The sequence below is a fragment of the Dryobates pubescens genome, chromosome 18 (assembly GCF_014839835.1).
Source record: "Dryobates pubescens isolate bDryPub1 chromosome 18, bDryPub1.pri, whole genome shotgun sequence".
NCBI classification, from domain to species: domain Eukaryota; kingdom Metazoa; phylum Chordata; class Aves; order Piciformes; family Picidae; genus Dryobates; species Dryobates pubescens.
The window spans coordinates 9,638,964-9,662,031 of record NC_071629.1 but is presented as its reverse complement, the minus strand read 5'-3'; the positions used below and the strand labels follow the sequence as shown (position 1 = coordinate 9,662,031).

At 41.0% G+C, this 23,068-nt stretch overlaps 1 protein-coding gene across 5 annotated transcripts in view; it reads left to right on the top strand.

The window, feature by feature from the left end:
* The window catches only part of IL1RAPL2 (interleukin 1 receptor accessory protein like 2), a 381,248-nt gene that overhangs the window by 252,206 nt on the left and 105,974 nt on the right, over positions 1–23,068 (top strand). For all 5 annotated transcript variants that reach the window (XM_054169506.1, XM_054169505.1, XM_054169509.1 and 2 more), the window contains one exon: positions 21,387–21,461. In XM_054169506.1, the coding sequence (XP_054025481.1) occupies positions 21,387–21,461 (75 nt within the window). The remainder of the gene's footprint in view (positions 1–21,386; positions 21,462–23,068) is intronic.

The window sequence follows — 23,068 nt, the reverse complement described above, 5'->3', positions numbered from 1 at the left end:
CTGATATAAATAAGAACAACATTTGGCAGGGACTTCTGAGGTCATCTGTTTCAGTCATTTCCTTTATAATCGCATTATAAGCGTTTCACATAAGCTAGTCAATTGTGTTTTAAATGAAATGGAGATTTTTTTTTTTGCTGCTACTTTCTTTAGCCAAAGCCTATTTTAAATGCTTCTTTTGCTGGTGGTTAAAATACTTCTTCATAGCTTAAATGGTCGATTATAGCCACTTCCAGTGGTTCCAGTGCCAGTAATGTCCTTTAGCTGAATCATTGTTCTTTTAAGTGAAGATGACTTTCCAAACAGGATTTTTTTTGCCATAGTTCTTCCTTACAAATGTCCCCATTATGTGGCACACTACAGGGAGCCCTTTCTGTAGTGGGGACCTGAAAGTGGGTCAGGGCATTGTGTGCCTAAGTAAATAATATTAAACATGTCAGCTTTCCAAAGGTGCTGCAGGGTCTAACACCCTCCCAAAACAGTGGAGGTTAAGCCATGTGAAAATCAAAGGGCCACAGCAGTAGATTTGTTACAGAGGCAAGAATTATTTATTAAAGGTTCCCAAGACAATAAAGACTTTAAAGTAAGGGTTATAATAATAGCTTTGCTCCTGCCTTGCTGGGCTTTCCATTAGAAGTTAATTCTAGTATTAAAAAATAAATTTTTGTTATTTATGGTCCTGTTTTCCTAGGAGACACCTATTGATCAAATCAGGCCTTGCCTTATTAAAAATTCAGAGCACTATCCAGATCAGCTGTCAAGCTGGATATATGAAACCAGAATATGTTTTAGCAAGTATTAAGTGATGTGCCCAGAGAGAAGGAGAGCCAGGCACACCTACAGCATATGTCTCCAAAACCTGAAGCACCCTCAGAGACCCAGGGTGAAAGTACATTGTGGTGCTGTACTGATGGAGCTACAGTGTTTCCTTGGGGGGTGACCAGGGCAGCTGCTGGCAAGAAGAGGCTGGTGATAAGAGCCTGTATGAAGGGCTTAGTATTGAGAGAATTTAGTCTTTCTACCAATAAAAGTAGTGGGAAAATGCCTTTCTGAAGGTGTATTTGATGCTTTCACATAGAGAGAGTTACTGAGGGTCACTGAAGAAGACAAAACAGATGCCATAAGGTGACAAGTGAAGCCAGACAGGTTCATACAGGGTACTGGAAGGAGTTACTAACACTGCAGTGAAGCCTCCAAGAGCTGATGCTGTCTGCATCCCTATTCATCTCCTGGTGGAGGGGAGGACAAGCATCAGCACCTGCCAGCCCCTGGGCTCCAGCAAGGTGTGGCATCTGCAAAGTGCCCTTACATAGAGACAATGCAAGTGTGTTGGCTTTTTACTATGCTGTCTGGAGGACCAGTTGATAGAAAGCTACTGGTTTTTGTTTTTGTTTTTGTTTTTAGCTGGTTACATAATGTTGTATTTTGGGAAAATGTTGAATCTTGCACACAAGTGTCTGATGAGGCTATGTTAAAAGACAGAAACCTCCATCTGCTGTATGAGAGGAGTTCAGCCTAAGTATCAGAGCAGCAGGTCATCAGGGCTTTTGGGGCTTCACTGTGCCCAGAGTTATTTACATTCTTTTGTTGAGAGCAAGGTCTACAAAGATGCTGTCCTGAAGCATCAAAAATGTGAATACAGGAGGATTTCCAACCAAAAGGTGAATACTGGATCAGATAATTAGTTATAAGAGGATATACATGCCTTTTCACAGAATCACAGAATCACCAAGATTGGAAGAGACCTCAAAGATCATCAGGTCCAACCTGTCACCACAGACCTCATGACTAAACCATGGCACCAAGTGCCACGTCCAGTCCCCTCTTGAACACCTCCAGGGATGGTGACTCCACCACCTCCCTGGGCAGTCCATTCCAATGGCTAATGACTCTCTCAGTGAAGAACTTTCTCCTCACCTCGAGTCTAAACTTCCCCTGGTGCAGCTTGAGACTGTGTCCTCTTGTTCTGGTGCTGGTTGCCTGGGAGAAGAGACCAACCCCCTCCTGGCTACAACCACCCTTCTGGTACCTCTTCCTACTGCTGCTGTTTCAGAGTTGGTGATGTTGCATTACATTAACATAAAAGTCTTTTGTGAGGCAGGGTGACTGTACCTGAGATTATCCACTCTTGCAGAGAAGAAAGTAGCTGTTAAGGTAATGTATTCTCTGGATTGGATAAACCATTTTCTTTGGACAGACAGATTGCAAATTTTCCAAATCACCTTTTCTTCCTTTTAAATGAAATGTCATGAGGAGAACAAAACCACCAAGGCCGTGCACTAGGTCATGAGATCACCTTTACTGCAAAGTTAAATGCTTTGACTATAACAACAACAATAATAGTAAGCTATGCCATCTCTAATGTTCATAAAAATAATTTCAGAGAGTGATGGTATTTGTGCCTGTTCTGCTATTCAGTGCCTGATTTTCAAAATGATTCATTTTAAAGAAGACATTTACAGGTGGTTGTGTTTCCTGTGTTTTATGCATGTTCTGTTAAATGCCTGGAGCCACATTCCCCAAATTCCCACATGTAAAACTGTCATTTTCATTTGAAATAGCTCAAAAGTACCATCTCAACCTCTTGATTCATTCCAAGTTCCTCTTGCCTGGGCTCAGGATTTTGACCTATGAAGCTGCTGATTGTGTCCTAGGATGTACTTGTTTGATTTGTCTGCATTCAGGAAGCAAAATTAGAGGCAGGTGATGACTTCATTGTGGATCATTTACACAAGAGGAATGTTAGTGTAGGAGTGCAAACTAACTGGTTGCCAGCTGCTTCTCTTTGACTCTGCTGTGCTAACAGACTGTTGACTTTGTGCATGTGTAATGATTTTTACAAAGGATCAGTGATCATTGAGGCAGCAATAATTGGCACTGGGGAGGCCTTTTAGAAGCATTCCCTAGCAGTTAGGGTTGTGTTGATTTTCACTGATTTTGCATAGCTAGAAAATGTGCTAATTTTCAGTTGTTTACTAACAATTAAAAATGCTAAAGAGACTTGGAGGGGTGAGCTTAATATTGGGCAATTGGGAAGTTGGTACTGATGAAGCTTAGCTATTGACTCAAGCTAACTAGAAGTGGAAGAATGTAAGGTCTTGTTTATAAAGAAACAACAGCAGGAGAAAAATTCATAGTGAAAAACATTGTAATGAACTGAGAATGGAAGTACATGATACAAAGAAGCCAGCTTGGATTCTTTAGGAACCAAGCATTTTAACATGCTGTTCAAAACCAGGCACTGGGCTTCAAAATGCAGCTCCACTAGATCCAAAGCCCACTCATGGGATTTTACCAGTTTGAGGGCATGCTGTGTTCTGTGCATGCCTGATACACAAGGGAAATGTTTCATCTGACTGTGGGATTATATTTACTTATCACTTAAAATGTGTCTGTCATCATTATTTACCACTTACAGCATCTCAGACCTTAGGCACAGAAGCCTGAGATCTCTCTGTCAAGATCCGTGTGGAAAGGGGTTCCACACATGTGCCTTTTTAGGAATTAGGTATTTAAATAAAGTGCTGAACTCACTTTCCCAGTGAAGGGGAATGTGATTTGGACCATCCTTGTGACTTTGCAGTTCCATGTGAGAGAGGGATACTTGGTTTATGACATGCTCATAGCTCATGAGTGACATGAGCTGACATTTCATTTTCCTTCTGCTCATTCTGTTTGGTCCACAGAGGAATCAACAAGCAAGCAGATAGTAATAGCTTACACTGGGGAGAGATCATGGATCTTTTTGAATGACCCTGTCTTGTATGTGCCTCTCTGTCACCTAGATTTACAGCAGAGCCAGGATGGGTTAATTTCCTTCTTGTCCCCAGATCTTTTGACAGAGCATTGTACAGCATTGCTGGCTCTAGTTCTGTTCAAAGTAATGGCCTCCTTTACCCCAGAGAAATGGGCCTTATGCCTTTTGTGTGATTTTATAAGGGAAGTAACACTAATGAAGAGGAGAATGGCAAATCTGTTTTTCTTTAGTTATGCCATGCTAGTATAGCTGGTGTGACATAATAGTGTCATGCTGCATATGGGTTGATTATAAATGTATCACAATAGCTTGACCTGGGATTTGACACACACATATTTCAGTAGCCTGGGAGCAGTCATTTTGGAAGCTGGTGATTTATAGATTTCAAATGTACAAAAGAATTAAAGGAAACTTAAGAGAGTCACCATGTGGGTGTCCCACACATTTCAGCAGTATGTGAAGTGTGTATCCAGGCCATTGAGGTCTTTATAGAACAGAAAAGTGATTTACACTCATGCTAAATGTGAAGCATATGCACTGGCTGCAGCCCTTTGAGCTAAGGCTCCATACTCCTGGAGCTTCCATCAGAAACTTCCTTGCCAGAGCTGGAACTTTGTCCTTCGGTGTGTACTGATGACTCATTCTCAGAGGCCACATTCTGCACAATGCTGTGGAACAGGCAGTTGTGGCTGCTACTAGTTCACAAGCTGGGTTTGTCACTTATTTTCTATACCAATTCCACAGAGACTGCAGTTGCAGCTGTAATTTCATTTGAGCCAGTGTGAGCGTGGAATAACCCAGTGCATGGGGTTCAGGAGCAGATACTGTCTTAATTTTCTGAAGAAAAATATATAACTGCATTTCATACAGGAAAAAAAATGTCACACCAAGGTATTCCTGTTTGGGGAGAAGAGGTAAATTAATCTTTCTTTTTTTTAAATCTTTCTTTTTCTTTCCATTTTCACATAAACTGAAATTGACATTAATATACAAACAGTTTCAGGGAAGCAGTAACACATTTCTTTGCCTTCATAAACCATTTGTCTGAAAAAGTTGACAGGGCTCCAGCCGTGAATATTTGAGAACTGCTCAGTGTTCAAACTGTGCAAAAATATCATTGAAATCTCCGAGTTTCTGCTGCTTCTCACTAGTGTCTTTTAGAATAGAACTAAGAATATGTAGAAGCTAAAAGATAGAGATCTGAGAAAAGATGTCATGCACCCAAAATTTGTAATGAGATTTCTGAATGAAAAAAGGTGCTTACCAAGGGTCTCAGCAAACATGAACACTGAGAATCGGGTACCTTACTGCTGGGAATTTGGAACTCAGGTGCCAAGTTTACTCTCTTCTGTGACAGGCTGCTGTACAGGCTGCCATCTGACTCACACCACAGAATGTTGAGGCTCAAGATGAATGATGCATGAATGGTGATGTATGATGAGAATCAACCCAGAGCCTCTGCTTGCCCTTAATGTGCTCGCTTGTGAGACTGTAGCTTCATGTCTCAAAAGAAACATCTCCAGATGAAGTTTACCTTACGGGAGGGATTCACTGGAAAGTTTCCCGATCTGAGGGTTTCCCCCTGCTCTTAAAATTGTGCTTCTCCTGCAGCAGTCCAGAATGTGCTGATTAGTACAGGACCAAGTGTTTACCGAGGGCATGAGGAGGGCCACTAGAGTGGTGGTGAAAAGTGGTGGTGTCCAGTTCTGGGCCCCTCAGTTTAAGAAGGACATTGAGACACGCAAACGAGTCCAGAGAAGGGCAGAGAGGCTGGTGAGAGGTCTCGAGCACAAGCCCAGAGGAGAGGCTGAGGGAGCTGGGGTTGTTTAGCCTGGAGAAGAGGAGGCTCAGGGGAGACCTTCTTGCTCTCTACAACTACCTGAAAGGAGGTTTTAGCCAGGTGTGGGTTGGTCTCTTCTCCCAGGCAACCAGCACGCAGTGTCAAACTGCTAGGGGAAGTTTAGGCTCGAGGTGAGGAGAAAGTTCTTCACAGAAAGAGTAATTGGCCATTGGAATGTGCTACCCAGGGAGGCAGTCACAGTCCCTGGATGTGTTCAAGAAAGGATTGGACGTGGCACTTGAAGCCATGGTTTAGTTAGTGTTGGGTGACAGGTTGGACTTGATGATCTCTGAGGTCTTTTCCAACCTTGTTGATTCTGTGATTCTATGATTCTATGCTCCTCTAAGGACATCTTGTCAAAGTCTGTATACTCCTACTGCACAATCCTTTCCTACGATCCATCGTACTTGTTTCCCAAAGGAAACATTTCAGTGCATAGTATCAGTAACTCATCTTTCTAAGGGGCAGAGGGAAATGGAAAGGGGGAGGAAGAGAACTGGAATGCCATTAGAAGCATGTAAAGAGCACACTCTGTTATGCTGTTTACTTCCACAGTAGTGCAGATCTGGAGATTCTGAGCATTCCTCAGTGGTTACCCTTCATCCCCATCCAGATATCCAAATATGCTGACACAGCAGAGATGAGCACCAGAGAGAAATGATTCATCAAACCCTGTCTGTTATGACTAATAGTGATGAGGGTACAAGAGACATCTCTTGAGTTGGATAACATGATGAAAGAGAGAAAATGAGCTTGTTTCCTCAGATGCAACCCAAGCTCCTACCAATCCAGCTTGCTTGCTGTGGCCGCCTCAGTTTAGTCATAGTAAAGAACATTTGTCTCAGCCACCCTGATCAAGGTGAGCACAGTGACTCCTGAGCCCAAGCTGCGTGCTTCACTCGTGACTCAGTCTTCAGATTCTGTTAAGTCAGGTTCTTTAACCTAAAAAATACAGCTGCAGAATAATCCTTATTGGATCATTTCCATTTCAAGTAAACATAAATCCTACTGCTAGGTCCTCGTCATCATGCTGTGGTTATTGTGCTGTAGGGGGCTGGGACTGAAGGAGAACTCTGATTGCCTCATAGAGTTTACATATTATTAAAGGAAATGTCAGTCTGGCAGCAAAAGATGGAGGAATGGTCATTTCTGATGGACAAGTTTGTAAAAGCTAAGAGGAAAATATTGGGGAGGCAGACAGGGTAAAATGTGCTTTGTTAGACATCTGTATATTGGAAGTGACAACATGTTAGCAAGAAAATGTATCCTGTATTAAATTAACATCCCATATTATGGGGTGCTTTTATAGAGCAGTTTGACACTCTTGGTGAAGTTTTGTATGGAGAAGTAATAAAGAAAATTCTAGTGTAAAATATGTTCTCTTCAACATTCATAAAACATGCCATACTTGAAAGGACCCAATCCTGTTTGTATCCACAGAAATGGAAACTTTGCCATTGACTTCCATGAGAGCAAGGTCAGCTACAAAATGATCAATTAAATAGGATTCCAAGAATGATTTACTGCCCCCATGATATTAATTTTCACCCCATTAGTGTTCCTTCTTATTAGTGTGACCTTCAGTCTTACATAGTGAAATGCTTATTGCTCCAAACCATGACATAGCATGATGAGAATACAATTGATAAGGCAGTGATCTGAATCAAACAAGACAGTACCATTGTGCAGGAACTTCTTGTACAGTACAGTGCACTCCTGGCCCACACCTTGTAGTGGTTTCAGACAACCTGGCAGTCTAAAATCAATATCATTCTAATAAATGAGTTAATGTGTAGGTTTGAGGAATCAAGATGTCTTTTATAAGATCCATTTGATTGCTGAATGACTAAACTATAGCATCCAGACATATATTTTATTGAGCAGGGAATTGAATGTTGATTTGCTTTTCCAAATCAAAATACTTATCAGACAAATGGAAAACAAACAAAAGGCTAATTCCAGTGGAACAGGAATCCAGTTATGAACCATCTGTATCACAGACCTTGAAAGTCTTGACTTGCAGTTTCCATTGAAAAATAGAGATGTTTGATGTAGTGACAGATGATCTACTACACTCTGTTTTCTTTTTCTGTTGCTGTTGGGATTGTATATTTAGTGAATTATTTGTGATTGATGATAGTGTTTTGAGGACTTGCTAGTTCTTCCTGGGAAAACATAGCATATTTTAACTATATTAATGGTTTGAGACTTAAGGATAGCACCATATATTTTTGTAATCTTTCAACAGCGAAGCCACAATTTATACAAATGGATTCACTCTGTCTTTAGCTCAAGCAACTCTGACAAAAGATGTCATTTCAAGTAATGTTGCTCATCATTCATAGATGCAAAAGCTTAAGGCTCCATTGCTTTGATATGAAACTGTGTTGGAGTTCTCAACTCCCTGCAAGATCAGTATATGCTGTTAATGATAATTTACCTGGTTTATGTAGCTCCAGGTTAGACTGCTTTTGAACACAAAGGTGCTCACTTATGAACAGAAAGAGATATACTAACTTAAGAATATGTAGGAGGAGAAAAGAAGCATTGCAGCAACAATTCAGAATTCCCTCAATGCCAGCTCTGAAGTAGTTAATAAACAGCGCTTCTGTGTGTTCAGTCAAAATTGCCTATTTACAGTAGAGTGTATTAGATCTCTTTATAGCACCTTGGTAAGGAAGTACATCATTGCAGGATAGTGCCAAGGGCTGGGAGAGGTCTCTGCCTTTTACTTTGGTGTATTAGCTGAAATGGAGCCCAGTCGTGCAATTGGATTTGAATACTCCCTTTTGTTGTGGTATCAGTAACATGCGTACAGGGACCCATCTCTGGAGAGGTAATAGTCAGCAAAAGTGTAGTACAAAAAGTAGTCTTCAGACACAATCTGAGAATCATAACAGGTTAAGACAGGCCTTCTGCTGTAAAAGTGTATCTAACATTAGTGCCCCACTGTGGCTTTGCTTCTGTGATCCAACGCTTTTATGATGCTGCTATGTATTAACTACTCAAAAAACCCCAACCAACCACCAAACAAACCCCAGCTCTTCCTTTCTTTATTTAATCCACTGGTTCTGTAAAATGCAATGCTGGGTGTTTTTAGTTTGGAGAGGAGGAGACTGAGGGGTGACCTCATTAATGTTTATAAATATGTGAGGTGAGTGCCAAAAGGATGGAACCAGGCTCTTCTCAGTGATGCCCAATGACAGCCCAAGGGGCAATAGTGGAAGCTGAGACATAGGAAGTTCCATGGAAACATGAGGAAAAATTTTTCACTGTGCAGGTGACAGAACTCTGGAGCAGGCTGCTCAGGGGGTTTGTGGAGTCTCCCTCTCTGGAGAAGACCTGCCTGGATGTGTTCCAGTGTGATCTGGTATAGCTGATCCTGCTCTGGCAGGGGGGTTGAACTGGATGATCCAGCCCCTAACATTCTGTGATTCGGTGATCGTATTGTTTGTAGAGAAGTGATAGATCTTTATATGGTGCCTATTTTACAAGTGTGCTGACACACAAAGGTTTTCTTCAATTATTAATTAAAATCTGCAAGAGAAGGTGATGTTTCCCACCCATATTTAGATTATCTTCGTATTACTCTGTTAAAATACTTTGTTCTGTAATTATTAATCCAAATATTGTTCACTTCTTAAAAGATATTGTCATGTTGTTTTGCTATGTATCATACATTTTTTAGTTTAAAATGTTGCCTTTCTAGAAAACAGACCTTAGAATTGATGTAAGAGACTTGATGAACAAGACATAATCTTTTTTTCATGTAATAAATAAAACATGATTGAGAACTATTGTGCGTCAGAAGGAGTTGATGGACATGCACGTGTTGGTTAGAGAGAGCTGAATGTACTGCATAACATGTTTTAGAGCAGACAATGAAAATTCAGGGGGGGGGTAGGTGGCAGGTAAAGCAGTCCCTGTGTACCTAGGGCAGGTTATCACTGTCACTGTGTGATAGATGTGACAATGCAGCCTTTTCTGTTTCCTACACTGCCAGCGCTGAGTTTGTGCTCAGCTGCTTCCCCAGCCGGGCATCCTAACCTTTAGGACTGAACATCAGAAACAGAGGGTCAGAAATCTAGTTATTTATTTACTGTTTAGAAAGAACTCAGTGTTTTGGGGTTTGTTTTGGTTGGTTGGTTTTTATCTGATTTTGTTTTCATTTTACTTTAGAACAGAAGCCAAAACTCTCAGAAATCCCTGAACAAAGGCACACCTGAAGTGAGGAGTGCCACTTGAGAGTACTTTTTCAGCCAGAAATGGGAGTTTCAGGGTGGCATTATTGTAAAATTTTGGGGGAAATGTTCTTCAGATGACTTTGTTTCCTTAATATTGTTCCGTGAGCTGGGGTAATAGTACCACATAATCATAAATAAGACATAAAATGGCAGTCAAAATCGTATGTTGAGTTTGATTTGAATGATGCAGTTTAAATGTAATGGCAGTTACTACCTAGAACAGCTTGAGTCGTCTTGTTCTCTTGTTGAAAATGTCAAAGCAAAATCTTAAATTGCTTCAACACATGACAAACAGAAGACACTTTCAACAGCAAAATGAAGCATCAGGCAGGTTCCTTACAACAAGCTGACACCATTTCATGAAAAATTTCTCAGAAATTACATTCCTGGTGCAGAACTTCGACCTGGCTGCTGGAGAAAACGTGGTGGGAAACCTGAAAGCTGGGTAATGCATGGTCCTCTGAGAACAGCAGAGAAATGTAGAAGCTGAGGAAAGTGATCTCTGGTTTAAGCTGCTTCATCAACAGTGTTCCAGCGTCTGAGGGGTAGGAGCAGTGCTGATTTATGTCCTGGCAGTTGGATGGAGAAATTTCTGGAGAGCAGAAACCCCCTCCTGGGAGCCTGTTTGCAGGCATAGTTCAGACAGAGGCAGGTGGAGTATCTGTGGAGTTGGGCAGCCTATTGCTATTGCATTTAAGGTCTCTTCCAACCTGGTTTATTCTATTCTATTCTGTTTTGCTCTGTTCTATTCTATTCTATTCTATTTTAAGAAAGCTTGTGCTGCCTTCTCTACCAAGGGTGGGAGAAAGAGCTCCCGTTCCCACACACTTTGTGTGTATAGGCCTGGCTGAGGAGAAACTCAGCAATGACTTAAAAATGAAAATAGGTTGGGTCTCTCACCTCTTTCCACTTGATTTTTTTTGCTCTTTCCACTGTTGCTTTGTTGTCTGTAGCTTGTGGGTTTGGTTGGGGTGTTTTTTCCCTATTTTTTTTTATTTAAAGATTTTTTTCATCTTTTAATAAAGAATGGAGGAAATATACTGAAGGATTAAATCCTTATCTGCAGGCATTTGAAGTGCTTGTCGAACTGTTTAATAGCATATTTCAGGGAATTTGGAAGCTGGGCCCTTCTGCAGTTTCTGTTGCATACAGTATAACTTGTGCCCAAATTGACCTGTGGGACAGGTACAATCCATCACTTACTTTGCTGTCAAGTTGATTTTATGCTTCTCTGACACAGACTTCTAGTGTGTTGACAATGTGCTTAGCAATAGACACAGATTCAAAACAAGTATTGTCTCAAAGACATTTTGTGACCATGTCATCACTCTTTTCCATTACTTTTAGTCTTTCCATAGTCTTGGAGTTATTTCACTGAAAAGTTAATTTGTTCCTCCCAATTCTTCTGCTGAGCTAGTTAACAGTGCTGCACAGAGATGCACCAGTGGGCACTGGAATGACATTTGTCCTTGAGGTTTTTGTAGGTATAGCTCTATATGACTCCTTAAATCATGAATCCCTTGGAGATTTGCTTGTCACTCTTTGTATCTCCCCTGACCATTAAACATTTTCAAGTAATGTGCTAGTCTTAAAATATTACATCTTTATTGTTGGGTAGCTACCTTCTGTATACCTGATGCATGGGGGTGCGAGCATGCCAACTGACTTGAGATGTGAACCCTTTATCTGGAGTCTGTTTCTCAAAGCTATGAAGTTCCCCACAGCATCTTTTGCTTTGTGGATTTGTTGTAATTTTGTGAAAGAGAAACTGCACTCTTGGATCAGAAAACTTCCCCATGTTTGATAGTAGCTGACACTGGAAGACTCTGGTCCCATACTGATCACCAGGGAGCTATTCTGCTTCCCATCAGCTGGTATAAACTCTGATGAAAGTGGTGAGAGGCAGCAGTGCTGGCTCTGAAAATAGGTCGTCCCGCCAGAGATTTCTTTGCATGCTACTTTTTTTTTGGTTAATTCTTTTAAATCCTTTGCCTCAGATAAAATGACACATTTCATGGGATAGCTATCTGCTTCATTTCTTAAAGCAATGTCTTTTATCAGAAGATTTACATTTTCTTGATCTCCAGTCATGAGGCAGCATAAACACTAGCAAGCGATTTCTTTACGTGCCTATGTTATGCCTGCTTTTATTCATTTTCCTGCTCATCCAACCAGTGACATGATTTGGCCCATTTTTTTTCTTAACAGTACTACATGCACTGAGTGAATAATGCAATTGAAAATTTCTGCAGTGGTGAAAAAAAAAATATCAAAACCTGGCGGGATAGATTTTGCAGCTTTTGAAGGCAAATTGGAGACAAAGGACCCACATGAATATTACATAAACACTTTATGAAAAGGTTTTCCTTGTCAAGTGTAGTAATATTTTTCATCAATTGTGGCAAGCTTTGGAAGCCAGAGTCCTAAATCAAAGAATGCATCAGAACTAATTGGCTGGATGGGACAGGGTGGAACCTCTGGAGCAAAATCAGCTGGTAAGAGATGACTAACAGAAGTGCCCACTTTTTTTTTTACTTGTGAATGTCTTTAATCTAAAAAACCTTACAACCAAAATTCTGTCACAAGATTGTTTGCAGTATGGCTGCTTTGAAATTGTGATGGTCCTGCTGAACATCAAAGCAGACTGAGCTGCTACACCATGCAACTACTAATGGTGTACATGTTTTAAATGGTTCCTACTGCCTTTGAGACCGCAAGTGAAACATGTTTTTAATGATCTCCAGTAGCTCTGTCCTTTTCTTTGAAAAATGACACAGAGATGTTTAGTCTGTAACAAAAGTTTGACTCAGAGCTATCTCAGGGCACAGGTGAGTCATGCAGTTGCCTGAAATACCAAGCTAAGAGAGGTGGCAAAATGGTGCCCTCTCCTCTTTCACCAGACTGTGATGTGCACTGGCTGGAGGCTGCTTCTCAGCCCCGAAAAGGGCATTCATTGTTTTTTTGTGGCTGTAGTACTATAGGTCCTTAACACTTAGTTCAGCTGTTGTTCATTGTCCACAATAACTCTCCTTCGAAACACTATCTGTATTTAATGTAATGTTTTTAGCTGCAGAGAATAATGGATTGCTTTGAGGTTTAAAACAATGCATAAAATCCACTCTATGATAATTCATGTTGCTGGGGTTGTGTGGTGGTGCAACAGTTCACTGTGCATGAGCGGTAAAATTGATCATGGAATATTAATTAGTTGTTGACTGCAGGCTTTGGGTACTCTGGCTTTGGGTTGACAAGAATGATAGCTTTCATTTGCATGCAAAGTCTCCAGCTGTCCCTTCAAGATGGATGATGGGATCTGGCTTCATCCGTCACCACTTCTTTAGTTTTTTTATAAGAGAGAACCAAAAAAAAATGAATTAAAAAAGCCAAAAGATAAAATGTCATAAAATGTTCTTTGCAGGTCTCCTTGAAATAGAGGGTAATTTCAAGCATCTTATTTCTGCTTGAAGTCCAAGAGAAACATTTTGAGTGCAGAAGAGATGATGTGTCTTTTGTGTTAAATACACTCTGTTCATTAAATAAAGCACAGTCCATTTGAGATTTCCATGAATTATATTGCAGGGAAATGTAATTCACATTTAGTATAAATTTATTACACTTTTTTTTTTCTCCTTCAGAGGAAACCCATACTTGCTTCATAAAAGAAAGCTGCATGATCCACATTAGGGAAGGAATAAAATGATCATGCATAATCTAATCCAATCTGTGAAATTTAGAAATGCAGTCAAAAGAAAGGCGTGTTGGCAACCACAGGAGTAAGAAAACTTGATAGCATCAGTACCATGAGAGCCCTGCTAAAGCAGAATTCTTCCACTTTCTGGCACTTGCCTTGTGATGACTCTAGTGACAGCCCTGATGGTAACCATGCAGTCAGTGTCACTGAATGTTTCACGTCAGGAGGTGTGTCACGGTCAGCTGCCACTGGCATTTAGCATGTCCATTGCAGTGGTGTACATTAAGTGTTCGGCCCTGTTGCAATTACTTTGTGACGGGTACCTTGTGGGATTTTGCCATCTGTGCTTCAGTAGCGTGCAATCCATGCTGTTGTTTCTCTTCCACCTTACCAGAGTCCTCCTAAATCCTATTCTGTTGCCTAAGTTCCACTAGAATTTCATCATTTCATTTTCTACAGCTCTACATGACATGATTGCCTTGTAAGAAGAAGGAAAAGGGTCACGCACAAATCTGAAAACTGGAAGAGCACAAACCCAAAACCTGGTTTAATTTCTACTTTTCTTAACATTTCCATAAATTCAACAGAGTTCACCTGGTACCTGACGCTCCTGCTCTTCTCTCCAGAGCACTCTGATAGCATCCTGTGCACAGTAGTTGAAGACATCTTAGGTGAGGAGACTGGCAGCAAGACTTCTTGTTCAGAAATGATTTCACACCTGGAATTGCCAGCTGCTGTTACTAGTTTCAAACAGCTACCGTGGGCTGCAAGGTCACGCCAGCAGCAGAAGCGGTGGGAGCAGCTGGCAAGAGCGGGACAGACACAGCTAGTTGTTTAGGATTTTAACTGCTCTCAAAGTTAAGGGTCCTGCAGTCATGGCCAGCTTCTTCATGGTGCCAGTAGCTTGACCTGTTAAGCATGGGTCTGTTCCAAGTCATTGAGGACTTAATGGGTTAGAATCAAAAACACCAGTAAGATCCAAGAGTATTTGAGTGCCTCAAAATTCATTTCCCTTGTGAGCTGCATTTCAGCATGGACACAGCATCTTCCTTAAAACTGTGATTGTGTTGTCCTTCTTTCTGTCGTAAAAAGAATTCATGTGATGAATTTCAATTATTTATCACTAATATAAAAATGCTAAACTCCTTCATGCAGAAAATTGTCCCACAGAGGCAGACCAAGCAGTGCATTAAGGCACTCTTGATCCTAGGTAGAGTTTTCACAAAAGGGATATTCATGTTGGTGGTGGCAGAGGGGGAGACATCCAGGTGCTGTATCATTTCACCCCACTATCCCAAACGATGCATTTCATGCTTGAATAGTAATAAATAGAGAAAAAACTGGCACTGGCTAATGACTCCTGGCTTCCACACAAGTTCTGAGTCTATTGAGTTTGAGTTTATTGAGAGTAAGTGTTCAGTGTTTATTTTCGAAGGTGGAGACATTTATCCTTTGACAACATTTTGTTGCAATGGCTTTATTTCTGTTACAGTAAACGATGGATGAAGGTGCAATCATTTTGTCAGCTTGATACTGAGGTGAAGGAAAGGCATCACAATAAACCAATGCTGAAAAAGTGTTTTGACTGACTTGTAGAATACACTACAATACAGCTAATCAGGGAACAGTGTCCCCATATAAACATAGTCTCACAGAGTTGCGTTTTTATGAATGAGTTGCTTCATGTGGTTCTCCACCTTGTGTGGCAAGTCACTGCTGTGCCAAGAAAATGAAAAGCATTCATTCTGATATGGTAGCAGGACTCACTGGGAACAAGTGCTAGAGGCTCACTCCACAGAGGATACTTATTACAAGTCCAGTTGGGAACCCCTTGCTCTTCAGACAAGCTTCTAACTCCGCAAGTGTGCAATTCAGTCCCTGGCAGCCAACTCTATAGCTGTCACATTTACATTTACATCTGCACAGCTGGCTCACACATTTGCATAGGTGTAATCAGCAATGTAAAAGATAAAGCAATGGCAGGTCAGGCCTGAAGCATTTTGCTGCCAGCCATTGAGAAATCTGTTGGCACAAGCTGGGGTTTCAGATGAGCCAAAGGCAGTTAGGTACTTATGTTTTAGAAGGCATCATAGTGAGGTTCTCTTAGCAACACGTGCCCTCTGGTTAACATATTGATTTAGTGTTTTGCATGCAGTTAGTTTCATCTTCATCTATGGCATGAAAGTTGCAATGTCACTGCCAAGAGCTTTAGATGCCAAAGAAGATCTAAGCCATGCCTGGAAGCATGTATATTTGAACTGGGAATGAACAAAAGCTTAACTTCGGGTATGAGCTGGTTTCAGATTAAGGATTTGGCATGCTGTTATTTGCCCCAGAGGATGCTATTCAAACAGATCAGTTCTGCTGTCAAAAGGTTAGCCAGATTCTTGATTGAATGGTACTAGAGGCTCTGTGTTAATTAATGGTGGGAAAATGCCAGATCCTTTGATTGAAGGAAGTAGGTTGGCATGTAATTGTCTTGTAGAAGATGGGAAGCAATTTCGTTAGATTCTCTGCATTCTGCTTCAGATTGGGATAAATTTTCCTTTCATCATTGCAAATTACATGAACAAAGGTCCAGGAGGTACATCAATAGCAAAATTATAGAACAGCAGATGTACTTTGGGTGCTTGTTATAAGAAGAGGAAAAGTCATTATCCACCCTGAGGAAGAAGTAGTCAACCTTTCCCCAGCATTTGACCACTTCTTAGTCACATGAGTTAATATTTTTAGCCTTCTGCCTTCATCTCTCTTAAAGAGTTATCTGCTCTGGAAAACACCCCAGCTGTGCTGAGTTACAAGAAACAAGCCCTTCAAATCACAAGCAGCTGCATTTCAGTGCATGACCCTGGTGCTGTCTGGCTTCACACTGGTAGCAGTTCAGGTCCCTTGGAGCACAGGTGATGCCTGTTGGCTCAGAGCATGTCTTTGCATGGCACAGGGGAAAGGTGCTATGCATTAAATTCAGAAGTTGTGTTGGCTGTAGCGCTCAAAATACACAGTAAGAGTCTTGTGTTCATTGTAGCAACAGCTTGGGCTGTCTGTCTCTTACTGTGATTGCTGTAAAAGTAGTCTGACTGCAATGGGGAGAGTGAGGTGAAGCTGTTCTAGAAGGAAGGTAGGAAATAGTGTAAGGAAACAGAACTGTGTCATATAAGAAACCATGAAGGATCTGGTGCTGAGATGTCTGGTAGTTTTTCTAGCTAATTATTATTGGTTATCCCTAAGAAATGGTGTCTAAGGCCATTTGTTTTAAATTGCTTTGTGTCTTTTCAAGAGAACTCATTAGTGTGCTCTATATATGTTTGAATATGGAATGAGAAAATTTTGAAACAGTAAAGCTGTGGTGAGGAAAAAAAAGAGCCTCTAGACTCTTATGCTGCATTGGCACTTAGAAGCAGGAGCTGTTCCTCCAAAGCTGGTTCTTTCTTCACTTGGTCCAGTGGGTAGCTAGACATTGCCTTGTGCAGCAAGTCATGCTCTGTCTTGTCTGCAGCCGTAACTAATTGGAGGGACCAACCTTTTGCAGGTCTCTTTTCTATTATACTGAGGTGCTTCTCCTAGGGCAGCATGTTCCATGTGCCTGTGAAAAAGAGAGACTGAAAGTATCGGGTGATCTCTCTTTTCCTGGGAAAGAAAATGCATCCAGATGAGTAGTTGCTGGAGATGAAATCATTGCATTGATTCATACAACACAGAACCTTTACATGTCTTATGGGAAAAAACCACAAAAAATGTTGAAGTCACAGCAACTTTATTGCTACAAAGTTTTTGTGTTACTTGCCAATGGGGCAAATGTAGGCATAGGAGGAAACAGCGGTGTAAGCAGTCTCCCAGCACCCTAGCTGCCAAACAGCCTCTGGCTGTGGCTATTAGGCTGTTGTGGAGAACACATGCATTGTCAGGTGTTGATGGAGGAAGGTCTTTACAATTTGTCATCCAGCACCTGTGATTCAAGCAGTGCCCCAGATAGGCTGGTGTTAGCCTGGGAGAAGGTACAAAGGCCCTGTGTGAGCCCTTCTCAATCTTAATTCAGTAGTGTACTGTGTTGGCTGATACTTCCATAAACAGTGGCAGTCAAAGGTCTCCCAGCCTGCTCATGACATGAAGTTGTAGACCAGCAAGGAAAGGCAAAGAAAATCCTGAATGTACTGCATCGTCAGACCTTGTGTCTTGTAAAGGTAGGTCTGCCTGCATGGCCACAGGAATCATTGCTTTGGGAATCAAGTATCAGCCATGTTCTAGTGGCTTCACCATGTAGAAATTGCTGCTCAGAGCAGCCTGGGGCTGTGGCATGTTCTGAGAAGTCTGGGGGGAAAAAAAATGTAGACTGCTCTGTCCTAGTTCTTCCTGTTAATGAGGTAGATACCCATTTCTTTCTAAAACTACTGCTCTACCACTAATAATGGGAAGAGTGTCTACAGTGCTTTTTATTGGGTTACTTTAAAGTAGTTTTGTGAGAGGTGAAGTAAAGGTTAGATGAGAACCCCTAATACTGTTAGCTTTATTAAAGACCTGTTGATATCGTAATAGCATTAACTTTTTATTCTGCTTCCCTTTCTGGCAAGACTGGAAGTCAGCGTTGCACATCTATAAAATTGTTCAGAGAATTAAAGAAACTTGTCTTAGGGGAGTGGGCAGTTGAATAGAGGTTGTTTATGGACTTCTGTCAAGTAGAGAGATCATGAAAGATTAGAATCCCTTGTGAGATGAGAATATCTTCTACTGCCTTACTGTTTAAGAAGGATTAAAAGTGAATCTCGTAAGGTGACCTCTAAAATAAGAATGGCTTTTGTTTTCTGTAAACACATATGACATTGAAGAGTCAGCAGTTTCATTGCTTTCTGGACTCAAAATCCCTTTGGGCCATTTCAGCTCCTACATAAAGAGCTCTGACAAGCTGCCAGTTTGTTATAGTGATTACTCTCCAAGAACAATATGGAAAAATGAAACAATTTAAAGTGTGATACGCAGCAGCCCATTTAGGAGACAGCTGAAGACTGCCAGTAAAGTTAAAGGAAATAGGGAAACCCTGCTCAGATTGGTTTGCAAGTGGTACAGGTAGGAATAAAATAAAAGACCATTAAACAAGGAAAGCCTGAGCACACTGGCATGGAATGGATGCAGCTACCCTAGCAAGTTTCTTCCACACAGAACACAATTTAGTACCAGGGATGAAAAATAGTAGTACAAAAAATGATTAAAGGTAGCAACAAAAACCTGAAAAACTAAGGAAAAAGGCTAAGAAAACAAAACAAAATGCAAAAAAAAAGTGGTGGTAATATACTTAAAAAGTGACACTCTGTTGAGGCTCTTCACAAAGTACATGGGACCACACTCAACTGGGATGCAAGTTTTCTGGCCAGGTGGGTTTTTAACTCCTTCCCCTCGAATTTCTACACAACCCAAAATTTACCTGGTATATCAAATTGTTTGAAATAGCCTCCTCAGGCTGAACTATTTCTTCATTTCCACCTTTACTTATGAGATCTTGTATGTGTGATTGACTTTTAAACACATCATGTCTCCTAAAGGAGTCCTGTAATGGGCTGTGGTTTGCTTGGTCTGAGAGAGTCTGGACAAAGAGCTTGATTCTGTTAGCAATGATTTGAGATTCCTCAAACCCTTTGCAACCACTGTGACCTTTCCACCTCCTCCAGCATGTTTTTGCACCAGGTTGCTGGAAGCCACAGTATATAGCTGCGTGTCTCCTGCAGCAGCCATTCTCTTTGCTGAGCATCTGGGGCTCTGCCTTTAGATACAGGCCAGCATTTTGTTGCCTTCCTAATTAGTCTGAACTGTGCACTTCCTAGGCCAAAATGCATTTCCTAGAATAAGTTCTTTTGACACCTCAGTTATAAGAAACAGTTGAGAATATTGTTAAATATTAAACACATTTGAAGTAATTCCTTTTCCTCTCTCCTTCCGTGCAGCTTTGGCAGCACTTTCGTTGTATTCTCTAATGACATTCAGATGACTCAGGTGCATTAACACAGCAAATTAATTATTGGTTTCTGCCAGAAATTTTCTGCTCACAGGCTAATCCCCCAAATAATGTGATTGTACAGGTAGCTTTGATGGTGCTTCAGGGTCAGCCTTGTGACTTTGACCGGATGAGAATTTTTGAGCTGCACAGAATCTCCCATTTATTTTTCATTCTGAGCCCTGCTTGTGGTTTTAGTCATAATAATAGGCTGATTAAATTACTGTTGGAGATTCCTGTGTTGTCCTTGTGGGTAAACTGTACAAACACACATTATTTTGATCTGAAGTGTTGGCTGGTGACTTTTTACTGTTTTGTGATGAACAAAGCATGGCTGTAAGACCATTGGAAGGAGCCCTATTTTCATTTAAATGGAAGTGGATAGTGCTGGCAATAAGTACTGAAGAAGTTTGAAAATAGTGTCAGCTGTAAAAAAAAAAATCAAGCAGGTATTTATTGAATATAGTTTGCCACTTTCTGTAGATGTAAACATGTTTTTTAGCATGAATGCTTAATTTTTTTTGTTGGGGTGGGGTTTTTGTTTGTTTGTGGTGGTGGTTTGTTGTTGTTGGGGTTTTTTTAGCAGAATAATTCAGCTATCTCCAATTCTATGTAGCTGTCATTTGATAGCTGCTATGAGCCATATTAGTGAAACATGACTGCTGCACCTCTGCTTCAGCCACTCAGCTGGGTTGTTTGAAAGCCCTGGGGAGGGGCTGTTGAACCATTGCCTCACGCTGAAGCAGACTTGAGGAGAGAGGTCCTCACAAAATGCTAGTGGCTTGGGCTGAGTTGGGAGCATAGGCTAGGAGCTTGCAGAGCTCAAGCTCCCTTCACTTAGTGCAGGGAGACCTGCTGCTCCAGCCATGGGCACCTTTCATTTTGGGCAATGAAACCTCTGGGTAGGGTTGTTTTCTACCAAAGCAGTGAGTGCTGAGGCGGCTGAGGAGATCAGGGCAATTTTGCATCAGTCTTTCATTGAAAAAATGGAAATGCATATTACAGACTCTGATCAAATTATTTCAGGTGATGAATTCTAACTGAAAAAATGTTGAAGTAATTTTGAAATCTTTAACTTCATGTGATGCAAGAGGCTGTATTTGATTAAAAATAGTTCCCCTCATCTCCATCTCTTGGTCATTTATTTCAAGCCAGCCCAAACTTAACAAAAGCTGTTTACACTGACTGGCACCAAGGTCTCAAAAAGGTCATGAGGTCTATGTCTGTGACTTTTTAGTAAGAGATTACCTGTGACTGCATGGCTTGAGCAGTCACCTGGCAGGAGCAGGCTAGAGTACAGCTTTTGCTCTCAGATGAAGATACTTCTGTATAGTAGAGAGCAGGATCCCCACTCAGACTTTCAGAAGAGGGTCCAGGTGCCCCACTCAGTTGGGTGGGAGTGCAAGCTACATGTGAAGCTGCTGGGATTACTCAGGAAAATACTAGGTGCAAGTTCTCTCTGAGTGCCTAAATATTGGTTTGTGCAAGCATAAAGACATGTTGGGACTGGTCACACAAATAGATTTGGTTGGCATTTCCAATTAATTGAATGTGCTAACTTGGGAAGGTGAGACTCTCAAGTGCTTGATCTAGTTATTCTGTAATGGAGATTACCAGTGATGAATGGGGTTTGTTTTGCTGCTTTGTGCTAAAAATTTAATTCTTGAAACAGCTTATTTCTGCTGAATCAGTGGGACACCATGGCCACGAGGAAAGCAGTAACACACACTGGCAGTTTAACAGCCACATGATGTAATAAATGTTTACATGCCGTGAAGTGTACAAACATTTGATTGCTTACATGACAGAGCTTTTCTTTTGCAGTCATTGGTCTCAATTTTTCCATTACATTTTCTCATTTTCTTTTCTAGCTTTACTCACAGACAAACCTCCAAAGCCATTGTTCCCCATGGAGAACCAGCCAACCGTTATAGATGTCCAGCTGGGTAAGTCCCTTTCTGGGAATAATAGATCCCAAACTTCCACTCTGGTAGCAGATGGGGAAAAATTGAAAGTGGTAAGAAGGGTTTAGTGGTGCTGTTATTACATGCAAATCAATCTGCAGCTTCTCATGTATAACTGTAGTATTTACTGCCATGGCAATTGAAGAGAATGAACTTGTGTGATGTCAAGGGGTGGCAGTACTAATTGGCTACTTTCAGTATTAAGTATAAAGCACTGCAGCTCTTTTTCAGATATGATTGATAGGGTAATAGATGTCTACATTGGTCTTGTATTGATCTCTTGATGTTCATCCTATCTAAGACAAACATTCTCATAAAAGAAGTGTTGATTCCTTTAAAAGTTAATGTAAACCAGCACATTTTTGGGTTGTTCTGAATGCTCATCAGAAAGGGCTTTTGACTAAACTGCTTGTGTGCTTTTCTCATTCCTGTTATGTTTTACTGACTGCACATCTCTGAATCTCAACTAGCAGCCTGTATTTTGTCCTATACCAAGAAAGTCTAATGTTAAAGAGTTCTGCTGACTTTAGGGAACAGTGGGCCATCTTGGTGCTGAAAGAGCCACTGTGTCTTGAAGTTTCAGGGAGTGTTTTTTTTCAGTGACTTGAAAACCGATTTCTAATTCTGAGGTGCAGAATTGGAGTTGCTTTTGAGGAGTTTAGTGCCGTGAGTTTAAATTACAAGAGATATGTTGCAGATGTGGATTATTTACTCTGTGCTGAGGCTGTGGCATTTTCTTTCTTGAGTTTGGCTTCTTCCTTTTGAATGGTGTTTAAAGGCAAGCGGGGTCAGAATGACCCATTTTAAGTGGGCTGATAACATTGTGGTAAAGCTGTTTGTTGAAACCCTACAGCATCCTACATGAGCTGAGTACAATAGCACATTCTTGAACCAGATGCCTAACTATTTCAGTGAAGGACTTAAAGACACTATGAAGTATTTAAAATGGGACTTGAATTAATGAATGTGTGTGTTTGAATCACGGTGAGAATGTGATAGGGTGATAGGTTGGACTTGATGACCTCTGAGGTCTTTTCCAGCCCTATTGATTCTATGTTTCTATTCTATTCTATGAATCATTTGTGACCTAACTGGTCTTAGGTATATGAGACAAAGCCAGTCTTCAAGTCCACTCAGGATTTTGTAAGGGCTTGCACAGGGCAAACAGCAGTAGGTCCGGGAAGCAGCCATTGCCAGATGAATTCTATAGACAGGAACATATATGCATGTTAAGGTTTCCCTCCACAGGACCCACATGTCTATAGCTGAGCAGAGATTGATTCTGAAAGGGGAAAACACAAAGTGGGTCTGAAGCCACAGTCAAAAGCCCAACAGAATTAGCAGCAAAATAGCCATTGAAGTTTGGATCAGCCCAAAAGACTAAAATCAGTTTCCCAGTCCAGCTTCTGAAAAGTCAACTTTCTAATTATTTAGTTTGGGAGCAAACTGTCCCTGCATACATCTGTGTAATAAAGTACACATCTTTGTTTCCTCATTTTTATTCCATCTTCACTTTCTGTTCCAAGTTCTCCAGTTCCATGAGGACTCTGTTGTTTTTGCACTGAATTTCTGCGTGAGAACATTTTGTT